The 20,926-nt window shown below is 51.9% G+C and overlaps 1 protein-coding gene across 1 annotated transcript in view; it reads left to right on the forward strand.

The window, feature by feature from the left end:
* Positions 1–2,851: 2,851 nt before the first annotated feature.
* Positions 2,852–20,926, forward strand: part of EFCAB8 (EF-hand calcium binding domain 8) — a 40,944-nt gene continuing 22,869 nt past the window's right edge. The window contains exons 1-8 of the mRNA XM_054724272.1: positions 2,852–2,959; positions 7,038–7,141; positions 9,573–9,708; positions 12,474–12,579; positions 12,795–12,879; positions 13,407–13,531; positions 15,818–15,891; positions 18,518–18,648. Of these exons, the coding sequence (XP_054580247.1) occupies positions 2,852–2,959; positions 7,038–7,141; positions 9,573–9,708; positions 12,474–12,579; positions 12,795–12,879; positions 13,407–13,531; positions 15,818–15,891; positions 18,518–18,648 (869 nt within the window). The remainder of the gene's footprint in view (positions 2,960–7,037; positions 7,142–9,572; positions 9,709–12,473; positions 12,580–12,794; positions 12,880–13,406; positions 13,532–15,817; positions 15,892–18,517; positions 18,649–20,926) is intronic.

Genomic DNA, 20,926 nt, shown 5'->3' on the forward strand with positions numbered 1-20,926 from the left:
GTAGAAGTTTCCCAGGACATGGGGAGGAGGGCAAAGGCAGAAGAGAGGTGCCAGGGGGGTTGCTGTGCTAGAAGGAGAAGGGATGTCCTGGGGCAAGGGGGGGAGGAAGAGGGTCATGGCAGGGGGACTCAAGTCAGGAGGGGCCCTGGACCCCAGCAGTGGGACTGACGGGGAGGTGGCACATGTAGACCTGTTTGAGGAGGTTGGGTGGATATGGGAGGGCTTGGCTGTAAGAGGCCCAGCCCTACAGAGGGGAGTGGAGATTATGACAGAGAGAAGAGAACGCTTCGTTTTCAATCCCTGCTGCGCCACTGTGTGTCCTCAGGCAGGTCCCTGAGCTGCTCCGTGCCTCTGTGTCCTCACCTGTGTGATGGGAGAAAGACAGTGCCTCCATTCTAGGGTCATAGGATTCTTATGAGGATTTAGGAGGGAGGACATTGAAAACCCCCCTCAGGTGTTCAGCCTGGGTGACTTGGGGGAAGTGGCACCACGAGCAAAGGAGGCAAACACAGGAAAGGGGAGCACACTTTGTGATCAAGATAAGTTGGATGTAAAACATTGAGTTGGAGGGGCCAGGGGGACTTGGAAATGGAGTTAGGGACATGGGAGAGAAATCCTCTCCTGAGATGGAGAGATGGGTGAGTAGATGAGGTCACTCAAGAGTTTCAAGCAGCAAAGCAAAGGACAGTGATGAGAAGAGGCAGACACAGGGTGACAGGCAGGGCAGGCAACAGAGCCTGGAGGAGGCGGAGCTGCCCAGGGAGGCAGGAGGCACTGTCAGGTGTGGTTGGTTAGAGGTCACTGGTGGCTCACTGGAGTGGGCTGGCAGAAGTCAGGGGACCCCCCACCCCCAAAAGTTCCTGCCTGCCTGATCCTAGTAGTGACCCCTCCCCAGGGAAGTGATATTGTTACATTTAAGCTTTGAGAGCTTTTAATTAACCATTTGGGACAAGATGGTGAGTGCTTCCTTTCAGAGGTGATGAGCCGGGGTCTTGCCTGCCCCCACAGTGTACATTTCCTTTCTAGAATACCTCTGTGTCTACTCTCTTGTTTTCTCAAAAATTGGGTAGACTGTTTATGAGAAGAAGTATATTAAAATAATATGGCCGTGAACAGTGTCTATGGTTTCTGAAACACGGTGAAAAGACTCGATCCCTGGGGCGCTGTCACGAGGAGTGTTCTCATTAACCACGGCACAAAGGCGCGCTGACTCCAGCTCTGTCCGCAGGGGAAGGCTGCTGCTCGCGGACCGTCACCTGATGTCCGTGTTGTGCACGGAAGGACTGGGAAGTGCCACTCAAAACGCGTGAGCCCCTTGGCTCTAGCTTCAGATAAACAATGGGTCCTTCTTTAGGCAGGGCATGTTTTGGTCAAGCTTTCGTTTGTTCCTCAATGCAGCAATAAGCAATAACCATCGTTATTGCTGTAGCACGATTGCCGAGGAGCATAGAGTGGGGTGAAACAGGACCTCTGGAGCCAGATTGCTGGGCTCAGTCTCGGGCTCCACCCCTTCGCAGCTGTGTGCCCTTGGGCATGGGACCTCACCTCTGTGTGCTGTAGTTTCCTCACAAGCTCCTCTCATTAGGTGGTCAGTAGGCATAAACACAGATGAGACTGGCACCCAGTGTCATTGCCATCACATCCTAGTGCTGGCAGAAACCCTCGGGGGACACAGTTTTGGAGGGACAGGCTCAGCCCTGCTCTCCTGGAGCTCATGGGCTGGAGTGTTGATGAGGAATGTCGGGAGGACAGTAGCGTCGGGTGTGGGGGTCGGGGGCCTCCTTAGTCTCAGGAAGGCTTCCCTGGATCAGGGAACCAGACAGTGCAAAGGCCCTCAAGTGGGAGTGTGCTCAGTGGTTTTAGAAATAGTGTGGGGACTTCATGGCTGGACCAGAGAATGCAAGGGGACTCTGGTGGGAGGTGAGGATGAGAGGAGCAGGATGATGCACGGCCTTCAGGCCATGGCAAGGACTCCAAATACTTGGAGGGCTTTTATTTGTTATTTATTTAAAAAAAAATCTTCATCTGAGGTTATGCATATTGATTTTAGACAGAGGGGAAAAGAGAGGTGGGGAGAGAGAGAGAGAGAGAGAGAGAGAGAGAGAGAGAGAGAGAGAGATACACTGATCTGAGAGAACATTGATTGGTTGTCTTCTGTACATGTCCCGACCCAGGATCCAACCCACAACCCAGGTGTATGCCTGGACCGGTAATTAAACCCTCAACTTTTTGGTGCACAGGACGATGCTCCAACCAGCTGAGCCACACCGGCCAGGGCTGGAGAGGGTTTTAGAAGCACATTATAAATACTGTGCTTGTTTTTTAAAATCTAGACAGAGGTTATCGACTTACTTGTAGACGGAGAACCTTAGAACCACAAGACGCAGCACAGGAGATATTTCATCCCTTCTCTCTCCTCCTCACCTCTCCCCATCTTTCCCTCCAGCCAAGTTTATACTTTAATTGCCATAAAAGATGCACTTCACCTCTCCCTCTATATTTTTAAATTTATGTCTCATTGTTGCAATTCTTTATTTTTAGTTTTTATCAGTTTTCTTTGTCTCGATGCCTGGTCAGTCTTATTTGTTGAGTAATGATATCTGATCTTTTTTAGTACACCCCCCCTACCCCCAGCAGTGGGGCCAACATAGTGCTATTGCGTGGAAGGTGTGCAGCCAGTATTTGTGGGGTGGTTGAATGTTGAACAGGTGATACAACAGATAACCTGGCAAATGTGCACCTCTCTGTGTCGCCCCCTTAGCACCCAGACACCCAAAAACGCGGTGGTCAGTGGTGGGTTGTGATAAAGTAGACAATATTCTTTCCTCTCTCTTTTGAAGTCCTGGACAAGATGGCCTTCATGAAAGCCATGAGGAATAATCTGAGCAATGTGACAGATGATGTGCTAGAGGCGCTGTTTTTGAAGATGGACCTAGACGGCACTGGCCTCATCACCTGGGTGAGGAGGGCAGCCCCGCTGCCTCGGTGGTTGGAGGGAGGCTGGGGGGCACAGGGCTTGGCGGGCCAGTGAAGCACATGGAGGGTTGAAGATGGGGGCAGTCACAACATTAGAAAGCCTCCTGTGGATCCTGGGATACATGCTGAATGGAGGGAACCCTCACAGTCCTCAAGGGGGCCCTCCTGAGACTTTGGGGGGCTTATCACAGCTCATTTCCCTCCTGGGATTCAGGAAAGTGTATGACGAATGTCAGTGGTCTCTGCCTGAAATGAACTGCGTGCACAGCAGTGAGCAGCTCACCAGCCCCGAGTTCAGCTCAGGGGATTTCAGCCAGTGCCACAACCATCTCATGGCCCTTTACGCTCACTCAGGAACAGGCAAACCTGTGGCTGTTAAATCCAAAAATGTCAGGGTTTAGAGCATGTTATTACTCATGCTTTTTTTTTCTTTTGTTTTTTTTTTCTGATTCTATCTCTTCTACAATGAGCAAATACTGTACAGCATTAAGAATACAAAATAGAGAAAAGTAAAAAAAAAAAAAAGTCTGTCATTGATGTCATGAGGATGACAATGATAACTAGCATTTACACTGGGCATTGTGCTAAGCACTTTATGCATTGTTTTTCTTAAACCTCACAGGAATCCCATGGGGTAGGTGCTATTGTAGACCTCCACTTGACAGGCTGGGAAACTGAGGCACAGAGAAGTTAAGAACCTTGCCCAGGGTTGTAGAGCTAGTTAGCAGGTGAGCCTGTCTCAGGCCCAGGGAGTTTGTCTCAAGAGCCCGTCCATTAACTGCTCTATCATATACCCCCCACCCCTTGGCTTAGGGGTACATTCTGGGTCTCTTTTTTTTCTTTTGGCTTTCATCTCCCTTAATAGCCTATATAATAAAGAGGTAACATGCAAATTAACCCTCACACCCTCACAAGATGGCTGCCTACGACCAGGCTGGCAGGGGGTTAGTGAGGGAAGACCAAATGACTGAACAAGCAGGCTGTGTGGGGTGACCAGGCTGGTGGGGGTGGGGTACAGTTGGGGGTGACCAGGCCGGCAGTTGGGGGCAACCAGGTCGGCAGGGGGGCGGCAGTTAGGAGCAACCAGGCTGAAAGGTAGGGGGCAGTTGGGGGTGACCTGGCCAGTGTGGGGGGGAGGACAATTAGGGGCAACTAGGCCAGCAAGAGGGGCAGTTAGGGGCCATCAGGTCAGCATGCAGATGTAGAGAGGGGCGATGAGGTCAGCAGGGGGGGTGGTAAGTTAGGGACAACCAGGCAAGCAGGCAGGTGAGCAATTAGGAGCCAGCAGTCCAGGATTGTGAGAGGGATGTCCGACTGCTGGTTTAGGCCCAATCCTGGCAGTTGGACATCCCCCAAGGGGTCCCGGATTGGAGAGGGTGCAAGCTGGGCTGAGGGGACGAATTTCATGCACCAGGCCTCTAGTTCTGCAATAAACATGTTTCCAGCATTCTCTGCTATCAACACAATGATCTTTCTTTTTTTTAAAATTTAAAATATTATAAATAGTAGTACATATGTCTCCTTTTCCCCCCATCGACCTCCCCCCAGGCTCCCCTACCCCCAGGCACATGCCTTCATCCCGTCCCCCCACCTCCCCTACTCCCCCAGTGTCTGTGTCCATTGGTTATGCTTATATGCATGCGTACAAGTCCTTTGGTTGATCTCTTACCCCCTTCCCTCCCCCTCCCCTGCTTTTCCACTGTAGTTTGACAGTCTGTTCAATGCTTCTTTGTCTCTGTATCTATTTTTAAAAAAATATATTTTATTGATTTTTTTACAGAGAGGAAGAGAGAGGGATAGAGAGTTAGAAACATCGATGAGAGAGAAACATCGATCAGCTGCCTCTTGCACACCCTCTACTGGGGATGTGCCCGCAACCAAGGTACATGCCCCCGACCGGAATCGAACCTGGGACCCTTGAGTCCGCAGGCTGACGCTCTATCCACTGAGCCAAACCAGTTTTGGCTCTCTGTATCTATTTTTGTTCATCAGTTTATGATGTTCTTTATATTCTACAAATGAGTGAGATCATGTGATATTTATCTTTCTCTGACTGGCTTATTTTGCTTAGCATAATGCTCTCCATTTCCATCCATGCTGTTGCAAATGGTAAGAATTCCTTACTTTTCACAGCAGTATAGTATTCCATTGTGTAGATGTACCACAGTTTTTTTAATCCACTCATCTGCTGATGGACACTTAGGCTGTTTCCAAATCTTAGCTATTGTAAATTGCGCTGCTATGAACATAGGGGTGCATATATCCTTTCTGATTGGTGTTTCTGGTTTCTTGGGATATATTCCTAGAAGTGGTATTACTGGGTCAAATGGCAGTTCTATTTTTAATTTTTTGAGGAAACACTATACTGTTTTCCACAGTGGCTGCACCAGCCTACATTCCCACCAGCAGTGCACGAGGGTTCCTTTTTCTCCACATCCTCGAGAGCACTTGTTGTTTGTTGATTTGTTGGCTGAACAGTAGAGTCTAGAGTTGCCAATGAGATGGTACCTCATTGTTGTTTTGATTTGAATCTCTCGGATGATTAGTGACTTGGAGCATGTTTTCATATGTCTCTCGGCCTTCTGTATGTCCTCTTTCAAAAAGTGTCTATTTAGGTCCTTTGCCCATTTTTTGATTGGAGTTTATCTTCCTTTTGTTAAATTGTATGAGCTCCCTGTAAATGTTGGAGGTTAAACCCTTATCGGAGATAACATTGGGAAATATGTTCTCCCATGCAGTGGGTTTTCTTGTTGTTTTGTTGATGGTTTCCTTTGCTGTGCAGAAGCTTTTTATTTTGATGTAGTCCCATTTGTTTATTTTCTCCTTAGTTTTCATTTCCCTAGGAGCTGTATCAGTAAAGATATTGCTACGACGAATGTCTGCTATTTTGGTGCCTATGGCTTCTTTTAAGATTTTTATGGTTTCCTATCTGACGTTTAAGTCCTTTATCCATTTTGAGTTTATTTTTATGTATGGTGTAAGTTGTTGGTCTAGTTTCATTTTTTTTGCATGTATCTGTCCAATTTCCCCAACATCATTTATTGGAGAGACTGTCTTCACTCCATTGTATGCTCTTGCCGCCTTTGTCAAATATCACAGTGATATTTCTTAATAACTCCCTATTTCTTGTCATAGATTCAGCTGGGGCCCGTTTTGGCCTTGGCCATATTTTCATGAGGCTGAACAGTAGAGTCTAGAGTTGCCCTAGTGGCCTGGCTTATGGGCCCTCCCTTGCTGTTAATGTGATAGATGATCTGGGGGAACTCATCTGTACTTATCTGGGCACAGTCTTATTGTCCGTAAAGTAGGGTGAATAAACACTCAGATGCGATGCCAGGCGTGGAAGTGATGTGAAGATGTATATAGCACAGTGATTTCAACCAGTTGTCACAAGAATTTAAACCAGATGCAATACGTGACTGTTAGTCAGGGGCACTGCCTTTTCCCCTTGGGTTGTAAAAAACAACAAACAAACAACAGCCAACACAACAAGAGCCATCGGTGTGAATGAATCAAAATTATACCTATTTTTCTTGTCAGATTGGCAAAAAATATATATTTTTAGCGTGCTGCGCAATTTTAGTAATTAGTTTATGTGTGCCATGAGATGGAAAGGTTGAAACTTGGTGATTGAGCCTTAAGAAAAAGCTTTAAAGAGATCAACCAAAGGACTTGTATGCATGCACATAAGCCTAACCAGTGGTCACGGACAACAGGGTGGTGGGGGCATGCGTGGGGAGGGGTTTGAGAATGGGGGGGATGAGGACAAATATGTGATACCTTAATCAATAAAGAAATTAAAAGAAAAAAAGAAAAAGCTTTCAGGAGGGAGGCGCTGCTATGCTGTCTTCACAAATACTTGCCAATTCAGATGCAATAGCAGCACTGCTGCTAGGCTGCTTCCCTTTGCCAGCCTGGGTGGGGGTGGGGCTCCCAGAGCCCCTCGGAAGGGGCTGGGAGAGTTGGGGGAGAATACTGGAAGCTGAGCTTGGGTTCCCAAAGCCCAGTGCTCAGACCATTGGGCCAACACCCTCCCTGCCTCGTCTTTCTTCTCGAGGCAGTCGAACTGTGTGGATTATATGATGCATGAGTTCCGGGGAAAGGAGTTGATGAGGAAGAGCCAGTACCACCTGCACTTCCAGCTGCCCATGAAGATCATCCCCCTGTAAGGAGCCTCTCCCTGGGCCGAAAGGGCGGGTCTGCACAAGGCCGTGCCGGCCACGCAGCTAGTGCTCTTCCGAAATCCCTGAGCCACCTTGGTGGGGCCACCACGGGTCTGGCACCCGGCCTGGTGCTTGATGCCCTTTAGCTCCTATCAGCCTTACAACTGGGTAGGTGGGCAGGAGCATTAGGTAAGTGATTTGTCCCCATTTTACAGATGAGGACATTGAGGTTCAGAGAGGTCAAATGGCAGTAGTGGGTGGTTCTGTTTGCCCCTCTCAGCCTTCAGCTTCCCCAACACGGCCCCTCCTGCTTCCTTCTGGGGCCGGGGCTGAATACACCTGGCAGTTTCATCCACAGGACACAGATGCCTCACACAGTGGGGACAGGGATTAAGAGGCACAGCAGGAAACTGCTCCTTCTGCCTGCCCAGGTCTGGGGGCGGGGGAGGGCAGCCCCTCTGTCACTCCTGCAGCATGCAGCTGTCCCTGCCTTGACTTCAGCCTGACCCTGCCTGCTGGATGCTCCTGTGGCTCCTCCCCTGCTGTGCCCTCTGGCACTTCTCATCCTCTCTCTGTGCTGTGGCCTGTTAGCCCCTACCCTTCAAAACACCCTAAGAGTGAGGAGTGCTGGGCCGCCGGCTCCCTTCCCAGAGCGCACCTTGTGTGGGAGCAACAGCTGCCTGGTGCAGGTGGCTGGGGCCAGGAGCCAGGTCCTGTGAGACATGCATCTGTGGCCTGGTCAGGAAGGGCCATGGTGGGTCTGTCCTCAGGGGACCTTCCTCAGAGCAGGCCGTGGGGAGCACCACGAACTAGAAGGCAGCCCCTGCCCTCAGCAACCTGGAGTTGAATAGAGAAGATGGTTTAAATGAAAAGCACGAAAGGGCACATTAAACAAATTTCGGTCAAGATTTACTTGAGGAATAGCCCATGTACATGAGTGATGAAAGATTTTATAATCTTAAATTTTGACCTGGAAACTTCGCTTGATGTAGCCAAGCCTTCACCAGTCTGTTTCCTTGGACATTTGAATTCCCGAGGGTGCTTAAAAGGCCTGGACCAGAAATGCCAAGAAGCTTGCCCCTGTGTTCTCCTGTTTATACGCTCAACCCACAATCCCGGAGGGTTTGTGACGGGTAGTAATGGGTAGAATTTCACGGTGACTGGGTTATTTTTAGGCCATGGGTCACATCATTTAGATTGTTGGAGAAAATAGCCAAATCATGTTCAATTACCTTCATGAAAGGGTAGCCTGGGCCCAGTTCACCAAATGCACCATCTTGTTCCCACTGCAGTCCTAGGAGGTGGAGGTGCTGCCATTGTGGGGATGGGGAGACCAAGACTCCATGATGGGGTGACACTTCCCAGGGTGCTCCTCACTTCGTAGCTCTCACCTATTGTGTCTGTTCCTCACACTCTGGGGCCTGACAGACGAGGCAGAATGGGAGGTGACAGCTGGAGGGGTGACTGAGAATATTCATGAGGATCTGGACAGAGCTATGGACTGATGGCAGGAAAGAGAGGACAGCACCTCCCTCTCTCTTCCACAGAGGTAGTAATGGGTAGAATTTCACGGTGACTGGGTTATTTTTAGGCCATGGGTCACATCATTTGGAAAGGGCTGTGGCTGGAGTGGGGGTGAAGGTCCCAGCTCTGTTGGTAACCAGGACATAATTCCAAGCACCAGGTGAGATAACATCACCTGCCCTGCTGGGCCCAGAAGTGAGGGTACATCAAATGGGAGAGTGTGTGCTGTGTCGGAAAGTCAAAATGTTAGTGCCCTTTAATTGCCAGATCTCTGGCTTAGCCAGCTTTGTGGCAGGAAAGAAGCCATTGGAAGGCAGCACTGAGGCTTGCTGGGAAGGCTGAGTGAGGCCTGGCCTGCCCCAGAAGCTGTTTTCCGGGCTCAGGGCAGGTCCTTGGAGAGGAAGAGCTGTGCAAAGGGGCCCTGATGTCTCATGGCACCCTCGCCCACATTCCCCCTCTCCATCCTGGAGCACTAGAGCAGTTGCTGGAATCAATGTTATAAAGTTTCCAGTCAAGTCCTACTCTACCCGCCTTCTGTGGGCCATTTTCCCAATAAAAGGTCTGCAAAAGCCGCTGCTCCCTGTCTCATCTCCCCATCCATGATGGAGGCTGACTGGCTCTTTCACAGGACAGGCTTCCTGCTTTGGGAGCCCCGTCTCATACCAGCATCATACGTGGGTATCTTCCTTTTGGACGCTGTTGATAATGGAGGCAATCTGTGTGGAGGGGCAGGGGCCCACGTCTCATGGAGCCTGATGGAGTTTCTCAGTGGTGGGTCTGGTGCATGTGTGCGTGCGTGCGTGCGTGCGTGCGTGTGTGTGAGCAAAGCCCTCCTGCTTGCTTTCCCTTCCTCCTCTGAGTCTGTTCTGTGTTTGGTTGGGCTCTTCCCTCTCTCATTACCTCCCACAGGAATCACGGGTGTGAGGTTGTGAAAGTGGAGTTTTTAATACAGCGGTTCAAGAAGATTGGGCATTTCCTGACTGTCACTAAGGACGGGAACCTGCAGTTCTGGTCAGAGTCCTTCTCTCTGATCAGCTCCTGTAAGGTGAGTGGGGCCCACATGGGGAGCACAGATGGGGTGGTCAGAGAGCCTCTGCCTTCCCACTCTGGTTCAGGGTGGTTCCTTCTCAGGGTTTGTGGACTAGGCAGTCCGCACTTGCAGTCACACTCCTGGCTCCGGGTTCTGGCTTCACCGTAGGACCATGAGCCTCATAGTCCTCCTCTGTAAGCAAGATTCCACCTGATGTCCATTCTACGTGATGTCCAACAGACACCTCAAACCCAGTTTGTCCAAACTAAATGTCACTGTGGCCCTCCCTGCCCACCAGGCTTCTCCTGTGGCGCCCCCCCCCCCCACCTCAGTGAGAGGTGTCTGTGTTGGAGAGCAGCCCCCTTTCCTTTCTTTGTTACACCCACTCCATCACCAAGTCCTGCAGATCCAATCCTTTGCCGGGCCCAGGCAGGAAATCACCGTGGTGGTGAGCCTGGCCGCTGGAGCCTGGCTACCTGGCTTAGAACCCCAGTGCACCACCTTCCAGCTCTGTGACCTCGGACCAGTTACTATAGAGCTCTCCGTGCCTCATTTTCCTCATCTGTCAATGGAGGAGTAATCCCTCAAGGGCAGTGGGAGGATTTAATGACATGATACATGCATGGTGCTTGGAGCAGGGCAAGCCACACAGCAAGTGCCTGCTGAACAAAAGCTGACCTCGTCATTGTCTTTGTGCTGTCAGTTTCTGGCCAAGTGCAGTGAGTGACACAACACTCAGGCAAACCCCCTGTGTGTGTGTGTGTGTGTGTGTGTGTGTGTGTGTGTTGCCAGGCCGGTCTAGCCAATGAGGAAGGCACAGCCCTCTGGAGAATGAAGCCTTACTGAGACGCTGCCAGCAGCATGAGGGCTGTTACCAGCTCTGTGTAACTGCAGTGTTTCCAGTTGCATCAGGGGTTATGCCTTGGGCAGGAGGGCTCTGGGTGGTCTCCCCCACTGCCTCCCACTTGCCCATGGTGGGAACTAAAGTCAGGGGATGTCCAGTGACTCCCCTGGGTGCTGTTGGTAGCCCAGGACCAAGGGGGATTTGTGCTGTGTTCCTGAGGCTGGAGTTTTGGGCACACTCCACACATGTTTTCTCTGGGTGTTTATGCGGAGAGGGGGCACAGTATAGCCTGAGCTCCTGGTTGTGGCTGCTACATGGTCCCCTTAGTGTCCTTCCAGGGCCAAAGCCTCGGGGGGAGGCGGGCCAAGGAGGACAGAGGGAGGCTCCTCCGGAAGGTCCAACAGAGCTGGGCATTCATTCTTCCCTGAGGGGCTGCTTTCAAGTAGATGTTGTCAAGAGTGAGTCACCATCCGTGACCAGCAGCTGCACACCCATGGTCACGCAAATGGAAGGCCCCGGATGTGGGGCCGGGTCTGGGCTTCACCTATGAGTTGTGCAACCTCAGGCAGGCCACTGAGACTCCCTAGAGCTCTCTCTCTCTCATCTAAACACGGGGTGATGGATGTTACTGTCACCTCCCTTGTGTGCAGGTTAGACCCCAGCCCTGGGCAAGAGAGGGGCCTCCGGGGGCCCTGGTCCATTGTCCTCGCTGCCCAGCCAGTGGTGCAGGCCTCTGCTTTTCGTGCTCTGAGTTTTGTTGGAACATGGTGCTTCCTGCCTCCGCCTTTGCCATCCCTTCTGGATATCCACCTACAGGAGCGGCCTTAAAATGTCCCCTCCCTTCTTTTTCAGATGGGACCCCTCTCTTCAGTTCAGAGCCTGTGTTATTCAGGGAATAAAATACAAGTTTCTCAGCTGGCTACCCCTAAAGCCATCTCCCATCTCCTCCCACCCAAGCCTGTTGGGCCGGCCTCCTCTTCCCTGGACATAGCAGTTCATTTCTGCCGACATGCCTTTGCTCATAGTGTCCCCCGCCTGGAGTGCCAGCTCAAATCTGCCTGCATGTGTGAAGTGAGGCTGGCACCAGAGCGTGGAAGGGCTCCCAAGCCTGCCACGCTCCTACCAAGGGCACTCTAGATAGTTTAGCTTTTATGATTCCATTACTTCCTCACAGCCTGACAGGATGATTTCTCCTTAATAAGCCACGGTGACCAGGTGACACCAGCAGGTGGCAAACAAGGTTCAGACGAAACAAAACGAATACACTGTTATATGTCAATTATATCTCAATAAAACTGGGGCGGGGGTGGGAGGGGAGGAAGATTCAGGCACCCAGAGGGACAGATAGTGGAAAGTCGGTCTTCCTCCCCCAGACCCTAATTCCTCTCCTGGGAGGCAACTGCTGTGACTAGTTTTGGGTGCTCTTCCATGGATAGCCTGTACATATACCACCCCCTTTCTTTTTAAATATGCAAATGGTAACACATTATATTGCTGCTTTTCACCTTGCTTTTTCACTTAGTAATATATCTTGGCAACTACTCTTTATTGGTACGTACACAGCTCCCTCACAGCTAATGTCTGGGTGGTGTCCCTTGCATATATGTCTCAGTGCATACATGTGAACATGTCCATAGCTGTGTCCTGGAAATGGATCCCAGGATCACAAACTGCACATTTAAAACTTGGACGAGCTTGTCAAACTGCTCTAAAAAGGGGTTGTAAAGATACCAGTTTTTTAAAGCCCATTTTATAGACCTGGAAACTGAGACTCAGCGAGGATAGGGCGTTTATCTAAAGCGCCATTGTTAGTAGTTGGTGGTCACACTGGGCTCCATGACCAGGTCTCTGCGCCTGGTCCCAGGGCCTCGGCTGTCAGGGTGGGTGCTCCGGGGGCAGCCTCCCCAGCCCAGGTCTCTGCTCTTCCTCTGGCCAGCTTAACCATATACCGCCGCTCCACAACCAGCAGATGTGGGTCATCGACATGGTATGTCTCCACAACATGAACCTAGTTGCGATTGCGTCCACTGACCAGAAGATAGGTGAGTCCCTGGTGGCTGCCCGGCCTGCTCTGGGCCATTGGGAGTCATGCACCTGCACTTGGGGAGATCTGTCCCTGAGCCAACTTTGAGCACGGATTCAAGTCCTCGGGGGTATTGTCGGGTGGTGAGCAGTGACTGCTCATTGTCACCAGAGACCCCGAGGCCTGGGATGTGGCTTCGGGTTCTATGCATGCCTCTCCTCTGTCTTTCCCCAGAGTTCTTTGATATTACTAATCGTAACTGTTCCCGGGCCTTCACCTTCATCGATCTGGACAGCTGCCCTCTGGTTATGAACTACTGGTGAGTCTCCTGGGAGGTCGGGGCAGGGTCTTGGCAGTGGCCACAGCACTCAGTGGGTTGGGAACCCAGAGAAAGCCTTGCTGGAAACAGTCCTGGAGCGATTCCCATCCTGTGTGCCTGTGTCCTCTTTCCCCCGAGCTGCCTCTCTCCCAGCGTCACCTTTCACCGTCACTCAGACCACAGCGTCATCGTCAGCTCTCTTCCTCTCCCTCTCCCAGCAAGTCAGAGGCTTGTCCCACTGCGGGTGAGGACTCTGGAAGGATCACATCTACCGCTAGGGGCGACTTGACAAAGAGCAACTGGAGGACCAGGGACTTATTTTGGTTTTTAAAAAATGCTGATTTCTTTTGGATCTGGTTCATCGATGTTCTGGATCTGGGTAGCTGGGCCCATGTTCATCGGCTGTTGAGAGCAAGAACTGCCTCAGTCCCTGGATGGACATAGGCGTGGAGCACGGGGAGGGGGTGAGGACGGCGGCTGGGTGCGCCCAGCTGGCTCCATGGCTTCTCTGTCTCCATCTTTCCCAGGTCTGACTATCACAGGGGTGTGTTCTGCTTCGGAGACACCAAAGGCAACGTCATCGTCTTCACCTCCGACAATGTGGCCAATGGGCTGTTCAATCCCCGAATCCTCCCCAGGACCTCCAAGTGGGGTAGCTAACACATTGGGGAATGGCTCTGCCCTGGGGTGTTCTTCCCTCTCCCCACCTCCCTGCTCAAGGGCCCCTGGCTCCTTCAGAAGCTCGGGCGACAGTGCACTACACGCTCAGCTCAGAGCAGCCTGTGGGAACCGAGGAGATGGGGTGACAGCAAGAGATGGGTGGGTGGGTGGGGGGAACTGAGGAGATAGGCAATCACTCTGAAGGTGGGAGGTTGTACAGGTAAGGGCCAGGGAGTGGGGCTTCAGGACCCTCCTCATCCCAGGAAGAATGAACCCACGCCAGCTGTGTGACCTTGGAAAAGTCACTCACCTGCTCTGGGCCCTGGGCTGATGGTGCTAACTTCCTCCATCATTGTGAGGAGGGTTCTGCTCTCCTTGGCTGTGAGCTGCCTTTGGGTGGTTAGGGGAGAGTGGAGCAGCTGCCCTGAAAGAGCCCTCCTATAGTTCCCCACCCACTGCCTGGAGGGAGCTGCTGTTGCCACAGCCCTTGAAGAGAGGAGGAGCAGAGGTTTACAGGGTGGAGCTCTTGCACAGGCCCCCACAGGGCTATGTGGTGGCTGGGATCAGAGCAGGCGGTCTGCTCCGGAGTCTGCACTTGAACCACTTGCTAAGCTGCATACCAGACTCACCAAATATTGAAGGATGCTGTTTGGGATGCTCTGCCAAGGGGCACTAGATCCTGAGGCCCTGGGGCCTGGGGCATTTGGGGGCTCATCTGAGCTGGATCAAACCTCCAGTTCACAGTGTCAGTCTTCCAGGTAGCTCCATGCAGACCACCAGAGTGGCCCCTTGGGCTTCCAGTCAGGGTTTCTGAACAGGACATCCTCCTGGGCTCCCAGGCCTCAGTGACACCTCCTGCCACGCTTGTTGGGGCAGTGTCCCTCCTGGTTGGACAGAAAACGCATCCTGCCCTGGATGCAGCAGTGGGCTGGCACCCTGCTATGTTCTTGCCTCATCAGCCTCTGCTCTGGTCACTGTTTGCCACCCTGGGAATTGGCATGGGCGGGGCATGGTAGTCTTTGAGCTGAGGTGATGAATAAGAAGTTAGGTGGCGGATGGGAGCAGATGAAGCTGGAGTGTTGGACGGGCGTCCTTCCATGCCACATGCTGATTGAAGGCTGGGGACAAACACAAAGGTAGGCCCAGCAGCATGTTGACTTGGGAGGAGTTGGACAGACCAGCTCTGTGTGACCTTGATCCCATTGCCTAACCTCTTTGTGCCTCAGTTCCCTTATCCAATAGGGATGAGCACACTCAGTCTATAGCTTTGCTGTGAGATGGAAAGAGAGTACATAGAGTGAGGCATATGGCCAGTGTCCAGAGACGGTCTCCCCTGCTCTCTGGGGCTCTCCCAGCCTAGGGGGCCTAGTGGCAGCCACAGGCAGGCTATGTTCACTGCATGGCCCAGCCAGAACTAAGCTTCCTTCCTCCCACACGCATGCAGGGCCTGCCCCATTTTAGTGGGCAACACTCCATCCCTTGGGATTTCCTTTTCAAGCCTCTTCCGGCCCTGGCGAGATGGGGCTGGTGACCTGGCAGCAGAAAATGCTTGTCATAAGGCCCTGGATCTCTCTTTCTCCATTTCACCTGGAAGCTTCTCTCACACCTGAGCCCAGACTGTCCTGGCCCATCTGACCTACCTCCTTAAATCCTGCTTTGTGTCCTGTCACTGCTGCCTCCACCTGTCACTGTCCAGCTGTGCAGCTGGCACCAGGGGCCGGCGAGTGCTTCCCCAGAGGCTCCCAGCAGCCTTCGTGGGAGGTTTCCAGAGCCAGGAGACCTAAGGTCCCAGAGGGCAGGCTGCACCTCGTGCGGTTGCCCCTGATGTGCTCAGTTTACAATGCTCGTGTCTGCTGGGCAAAGGGGGGCCTGCAGTTTGAAGCATGATGGGAAACCCCAAAGGACTGTTTTCAGAGTGAATAGAGCCGAGGACCGTGATTCATTTTCCCCATCAGGAAATTTGGTGTTAACTCACAGAATCAACTTGTTTAGATTGTAGCCGCTGGGGAGAGTGGGGAACCCGGAAACCTGGTTCCAGCTCTGCCGTGAGCTGGCAGGGGACTCTGGGCGGTAGTGTTAACCTGCTGGCTCTGTTTTCTGGGTGTTGAGTTCACCCCATGAACTCATCAGGACACAGTGAGGGTTGAACGAGCATTTGGATGGAAACGGCTTTTGAGATGCATAGAATTACAAACAGACTCCGGTGTCTTCTGAGGTTTTGCTTGCCTGGCAAAGGGGGAGAACTGGTGACATGGACCTCGGTTTTCTCTCCTAACAGATCACTGGACTAGTATTTCCACAAAGAAGCTCTTAAATGAGAAGTCCCCTTTGTATAAAAGTTACCGACTGAAGGTAAGTTGTAGCTTTCCTCAGCCTGTTACCATGATAATTATTTGTACACACTCCTGTAAAAAATAAATGCAGAGAGCCCTGGCCAGTTTGCTCAGTGGTGAGAGTGTCGGCCCGTGGACAGAAGGGTCACGGGTTCAATTCCTGGTCAAGGGCATGTACCTCGGCTGCAGGCTCATTCCCCGGCCCTGGTCAGGGTGTGAGAGGGAGTCAATCAATCAATGTGTCTCTCTTGCATCAGTGTTTCTCTTTCCCCTTCTCCCTTACCTCCACTCTCTTAAAAAAAAAAAAATCAATGGAAAAAATATCCTCAGGTGAAGATTTTAAAAATGCATTAAAAAAAAAAATAAATGCAGAGAGTGAATTTGGCCCCTGGGTTCAGTCATGGGCCGTGGGGCTGGTCTCTAGGAATGGGTGGAGCTGGATCCTACCAGCTTTTTCTGTGTCTCAGGCATGGCCATCTCTCTCAGCGCCTTCCTTGCTCAGCCCTGGTTCCCGCAGACACCGCCTCTCTCCTGGATGGCTGCAGTGGCTCCTAGCTGTTCCCCATGTCCTTTCTTCACTCAGTGCTTTCTCCAGCAGCCAGTGGAATTATGAGATGGAAATACAGTCATGTCACCACTTTGCTCAAAATCCCCAGTAGCTTCTCGCTGAAACACACTAAGCCCTTTCCTACCTCAGGGCCTTGACACCTGCTGTTCCTTCAGGCTGCATGCTCTTCTCTAGGTACCTGTACGCCCGCCTCTCTATTTCCTTCAATTCCCCAACCTACCTGCCTGGAACAGCCCTGCTGCCTGCCTCTGCCTTTATTCCTTCACCCTGCAGAATCCTGACACCAACTACAGCGTGTGTGTGTGTGTGTGTGTGTGTGTGTGTGGGTGTTTCCCACACCACCATGCAATTCTCTAACCGGCTGTCCTAGAGCTCAACACAGTTCCTGCAGGTGAAGGTCCGTCCCACAAAGCTGCCCTCCACTTCAGGTGCCAGTCACCAGTGCAGGGTGTTATCTGTGCTTCTGACTTGCTGGCTATGGAAAGTAGGTTCCCATGATCCCCTCCCTCCTGGGGTTTGATTAATTTGCTGGAGCTGCTCACAGAACTCACAGACACATTATGCTTACTAGATCATCGATTGATTATATTTTAAAACGCTGTAATCCGGGAGCAGTGAGATGGAAGAGATTTGTAGAGCGAGGTATGTGGGAAGGCACGTGGCGCCCCATGGCCTCTCTGGGAGCTCCACCCTCCTAAAATCTCCATGTTCACCAACCCGGAAGCTCTCTGAACGTTTTATGAAGGCTTCGTTACGGAGGCCTGATTGCTGCCTTCATTGGTTATTGGTGACTAAATTCAGCCTCCACTTCTCTTCTCTCCCTGGAACTCAAGGTTCCACCTATCCAGTCACATGGCTGGTTCCCCTGGTAACCAGCCTCATCCTTAGGTGCTTTCCAAAAGTCACCTCCTTAACATAAACTGGGGTGTGGTTGAAAGGGGCTTGCTATGACTACAAAACACCTTTATAGCTCTTATTATTTAGGAAATTCCCAGGGTTTCAGGAACTCTGTGCCAGAACCAGGGGCAAAACCCAGAATCTGTATTTCTCATTATGAATCGCAGCATCACAGCCGCCACCTCTCACCTTGGTATTGTCCTGCCTCTCCCATGGGAGTGCAGATCCTGGAGGAAGGCACTTAGCTGGTTCTCTTCTCTGTTCCGTCTCCAGTGCCTGGGGCTTGTGGGCTCCTAGCACATTTGTTAAACAAATGAGTGAATAAATCCAACACTCAGGAAAGTCTGCGTTGGGTGGTCCAGGCTCCTCCATGCTTCCTTTGCAGCAGGTTGGGTTGTACAGGCCCTGGGAGCCCCTCAGAAAGAGTCCCAGGCTAGTCCTCCATCTCCCGTGGGATTCTCATCTTGGGCTTGGTTTCCCTCCAAGTTGCTAAGTGACCCAGGTTCCGTTTAGTGCCTTGGATTTGGTGCCCCACTGTGATACTCAGTGAGACAGGCCTGCAAAACCTAGTCAGGGCCTGACGACCCTCCAACCCGCTTCTTTCACTCCTGTCCCGGGAAGGAAGATGGCTGGATGGGGAGGCCAAGCTCTGGGTCAGACCGTAGGGCTGGAGCTGGAGTATTTCAGCCTGTGCAGCCAGAACACCCCCGTGACCTGTGGGTCGTGGCCTTTGTTGCCCAAGTGCACCAGGTAGCATTCTCACTATCCCACGCCATGTCCTGACAAAGACGGAGGGCAGCGGAGGGGCCAGGAAGCAGAGGTTAATCTGCGCTGGGGCTCCTGCAGATAACAGAACTCACAGACTCAAATCCATCCTTTCTCCTGTCTTGGGGAGGGGGCGACAAACAATATTAGTTTATCCTGACTTGCCTGTCCTCTAAATGATAAGCAAGCGTTCACATGGCAGCAGCCTTTTCACTGACAAGCAATGGCCACTCCCTCCTGGTCATGGGGTCTGGGCTAGGGCGGGGGCCATATCACTTTGTCAGAGCTGTGGCCATTAGAAGCCACTGGACTCAGCGATCCCGGGTCCCTCTAGTCCCCAACACCTGCCACGTCCCAGAGGCTGGGCTGAAAGGCTGTCCTCGGGTGGGCTCCACCACTGCCGCTCTCTTCCCAGGCTCTGCATCGCAACTGGTGCCAACAGGTCAGGTTCATCCCCGAGATGAACCTGGTGGCCTCCTGTTCAGCCATCGGAAAGTCCTCTCTGGTGCTGGCAATATTGCCATCCAAAGCCTCCGAGACCACCAGGTGAGAAGCACCATTCTCTAGGCTAAGGTGGTGGGGCTGGAAGGGAGGTGGGTAGGGTCTGGCTTCACTTCATTCAAAAGGGGCCGTCCCTACCGAGGGTGGGCCCACCTCTGAGACGGTGGCATTGCTTGTGGGCAGCTCACTGTCTACGAACCACACCGGGTCCAAGGAAGCTCCACCTGTTCTACGGGCCAACAGCGGGTTGTTTCAACATGGGCTCTGGAGTCTGAGTTATTTTTTTTGTTTTTTAAATTGAGACATAATTGATATAACATTATATTTCAGGTATACAATATAATGTTTTGATACACACACACACACACACACACACACACACACACACACACTAGTGGCCCGGTGCACAAAATTTGTGCACGGGGTGGTGGGGTGTCCCTCAGCCTGGCCTGCACCCTCTCTAATCTAGGACCCCTCGGGGGATGCCTGACTGACCAGCAGTCAGACATCCCTCTTGCAATCCAGGACCGCTGGCTCCTAACAGCTCACCTGCCTGCCTGCCTGATTGCTCCTAACCACTCTGCCTGCCGGCCTGCTAGCCCCCAACTGCCCCCCCGCCAGCCTGTTCGCCCCCAACTGCCCCCCCCACCCCTGCAGCCTGCTCACCCCCAACTGCCCCCCTTCCGGCCTGATCGCCCCCAACTGCCCCTCACTGCCAGCCTGTTCGCCCCCAACTACCCCCCCCTCCACCGCGGCCTGCTCGCCCCCAACTGCCTCCTCCCTGTTGGCCTGATCGCTCCCAACTGCCCCTCACTGCCAGCCTGCTTGCCCTTAACTGCACCCCCCCCCCCGGCTGGCCTGCTTGCCCCCAACTGCCCGCCCCACAGGCCTGATCACCCCCAACTGTCCCCCACAGCCCCCCACTGCCGGCCTGCTCGCCCCGAACTCCCCCCCCCCCTTGCTGGCCTGCTTGCCCTCAACTGGCCCCCCCTGCTGGCCTGCTCGCCCCCAACTGCCCCCCACCCCGCTGGCCTGATCACCCTCAACTGCCTTCCCCTCCTGGCCTGATCACTCCTAACCACCTCTGCCTCGGCCCCACCACCATGGCTTTGTCTGGAAGTCCGGAAGGTCTCCTGGTCTAATTAGCATATTACCCTTTTATTAGTATAGATTGCAAAATCATCACTACAATAAGTCTAAGTAACATCTGTCACCACACACAGTTACACTTTTTTTTTCTTGTGAGAACTTTTATGGAGTGTGTATTTTTTTAAAATTTCTTTATATTTTTTATTGATTTTTTAAAAATATAGTTTTTATTGATTTCAGAGAGGAAGGGAGAGGGGGAGAGAGAGAGAAACATCAATGATGAGAGAATCATTGATTGGCTGCTTCCTGCATGTCCCATCAGGATGGAGCCCACAACCCGGGCATGTGTCCTGACCAGGAATCGAACTGTGACCTCCTGGTTCATAGGTCAATGCTCAACCACTGAGCTACGCTGGCCAGGTGTGGAGTGTGGTTTTAATCATCATTCTGGCATGCCATCAGCAGCAAAATTAAAATAGGGTTTCTTTTACCCAACAATTTATATACAAAACTCAGCACAGGAGTCTGCATGTAGTATCAGCAGGCATTCAGAAAAAAATTTTCTGACCCAAGGAATGAATGCAAATTGCTTCCCTGTGAGCCTCAGTTTCCTCCTCTGTAAAAGGGTGGTAACTGCACTTCACTTACCTCAAGGATTATTCTGATGAACATGGTTTGTGGTATGTGTTCAGTGACTGGCAGAACTTATTTTTTTTGGAGACAGTTCTAGTCTATTTCTTTCATTCTAGATTATTCTACCCCAGAGTGAATTTTCTCCCCTTTCTCCCTTCCCTTCCCTTCTTTAAAATCAGCTGATTTTCCACAGAAGTGTATGTATATACATTGTCCTTGTAAAAAGTTAAAACGTGATAAGTAAAATTTGAATCCTGCAGCCCTCCTCCCCTTACCTAACCCCATTGTCTCACTCCATTATCAAAAGCCCCAATTCTGTGGTTTTGGTGTTCACCTAGCACTTGGCACTTTGCAGTAGGTACTTTCTCCTGAGGATTCCTGCAGCTGGGTTTCCCTGCCTCTGCAGTGTTCTTATTGTCCCACCTTTTAACATCTGGCGCCTTTGGCCTGTGACATTTTCCTCCTGAACGGGCTGAATAATGAGCTGTAGCTCCCTGGTCTTGGGGGAACAGGAGGAGATTTGAGGCTTGTATTAGGGGTGCAGCTGGGTCAGGTACAGTGTGGAGAATAAGGGCCATTTTGGTCCCATCTCGGTCTGTTC

This window comes from Eptesicus fuscus, chromosome 12 (assembly GCF_027574615.1).
Source record: "Eptesicus fuscus isolate TK198812 chromosome 12, DD_ASM_mEF_20220401, whole genome shotgun sequence".
NCBI classification, from domain to species: Eukaryota; Metazoa; Chordata; class Mammalia; order Chiroptera; family Vespertilionidae; genus Eptesicus; species Eptesicus fuscus.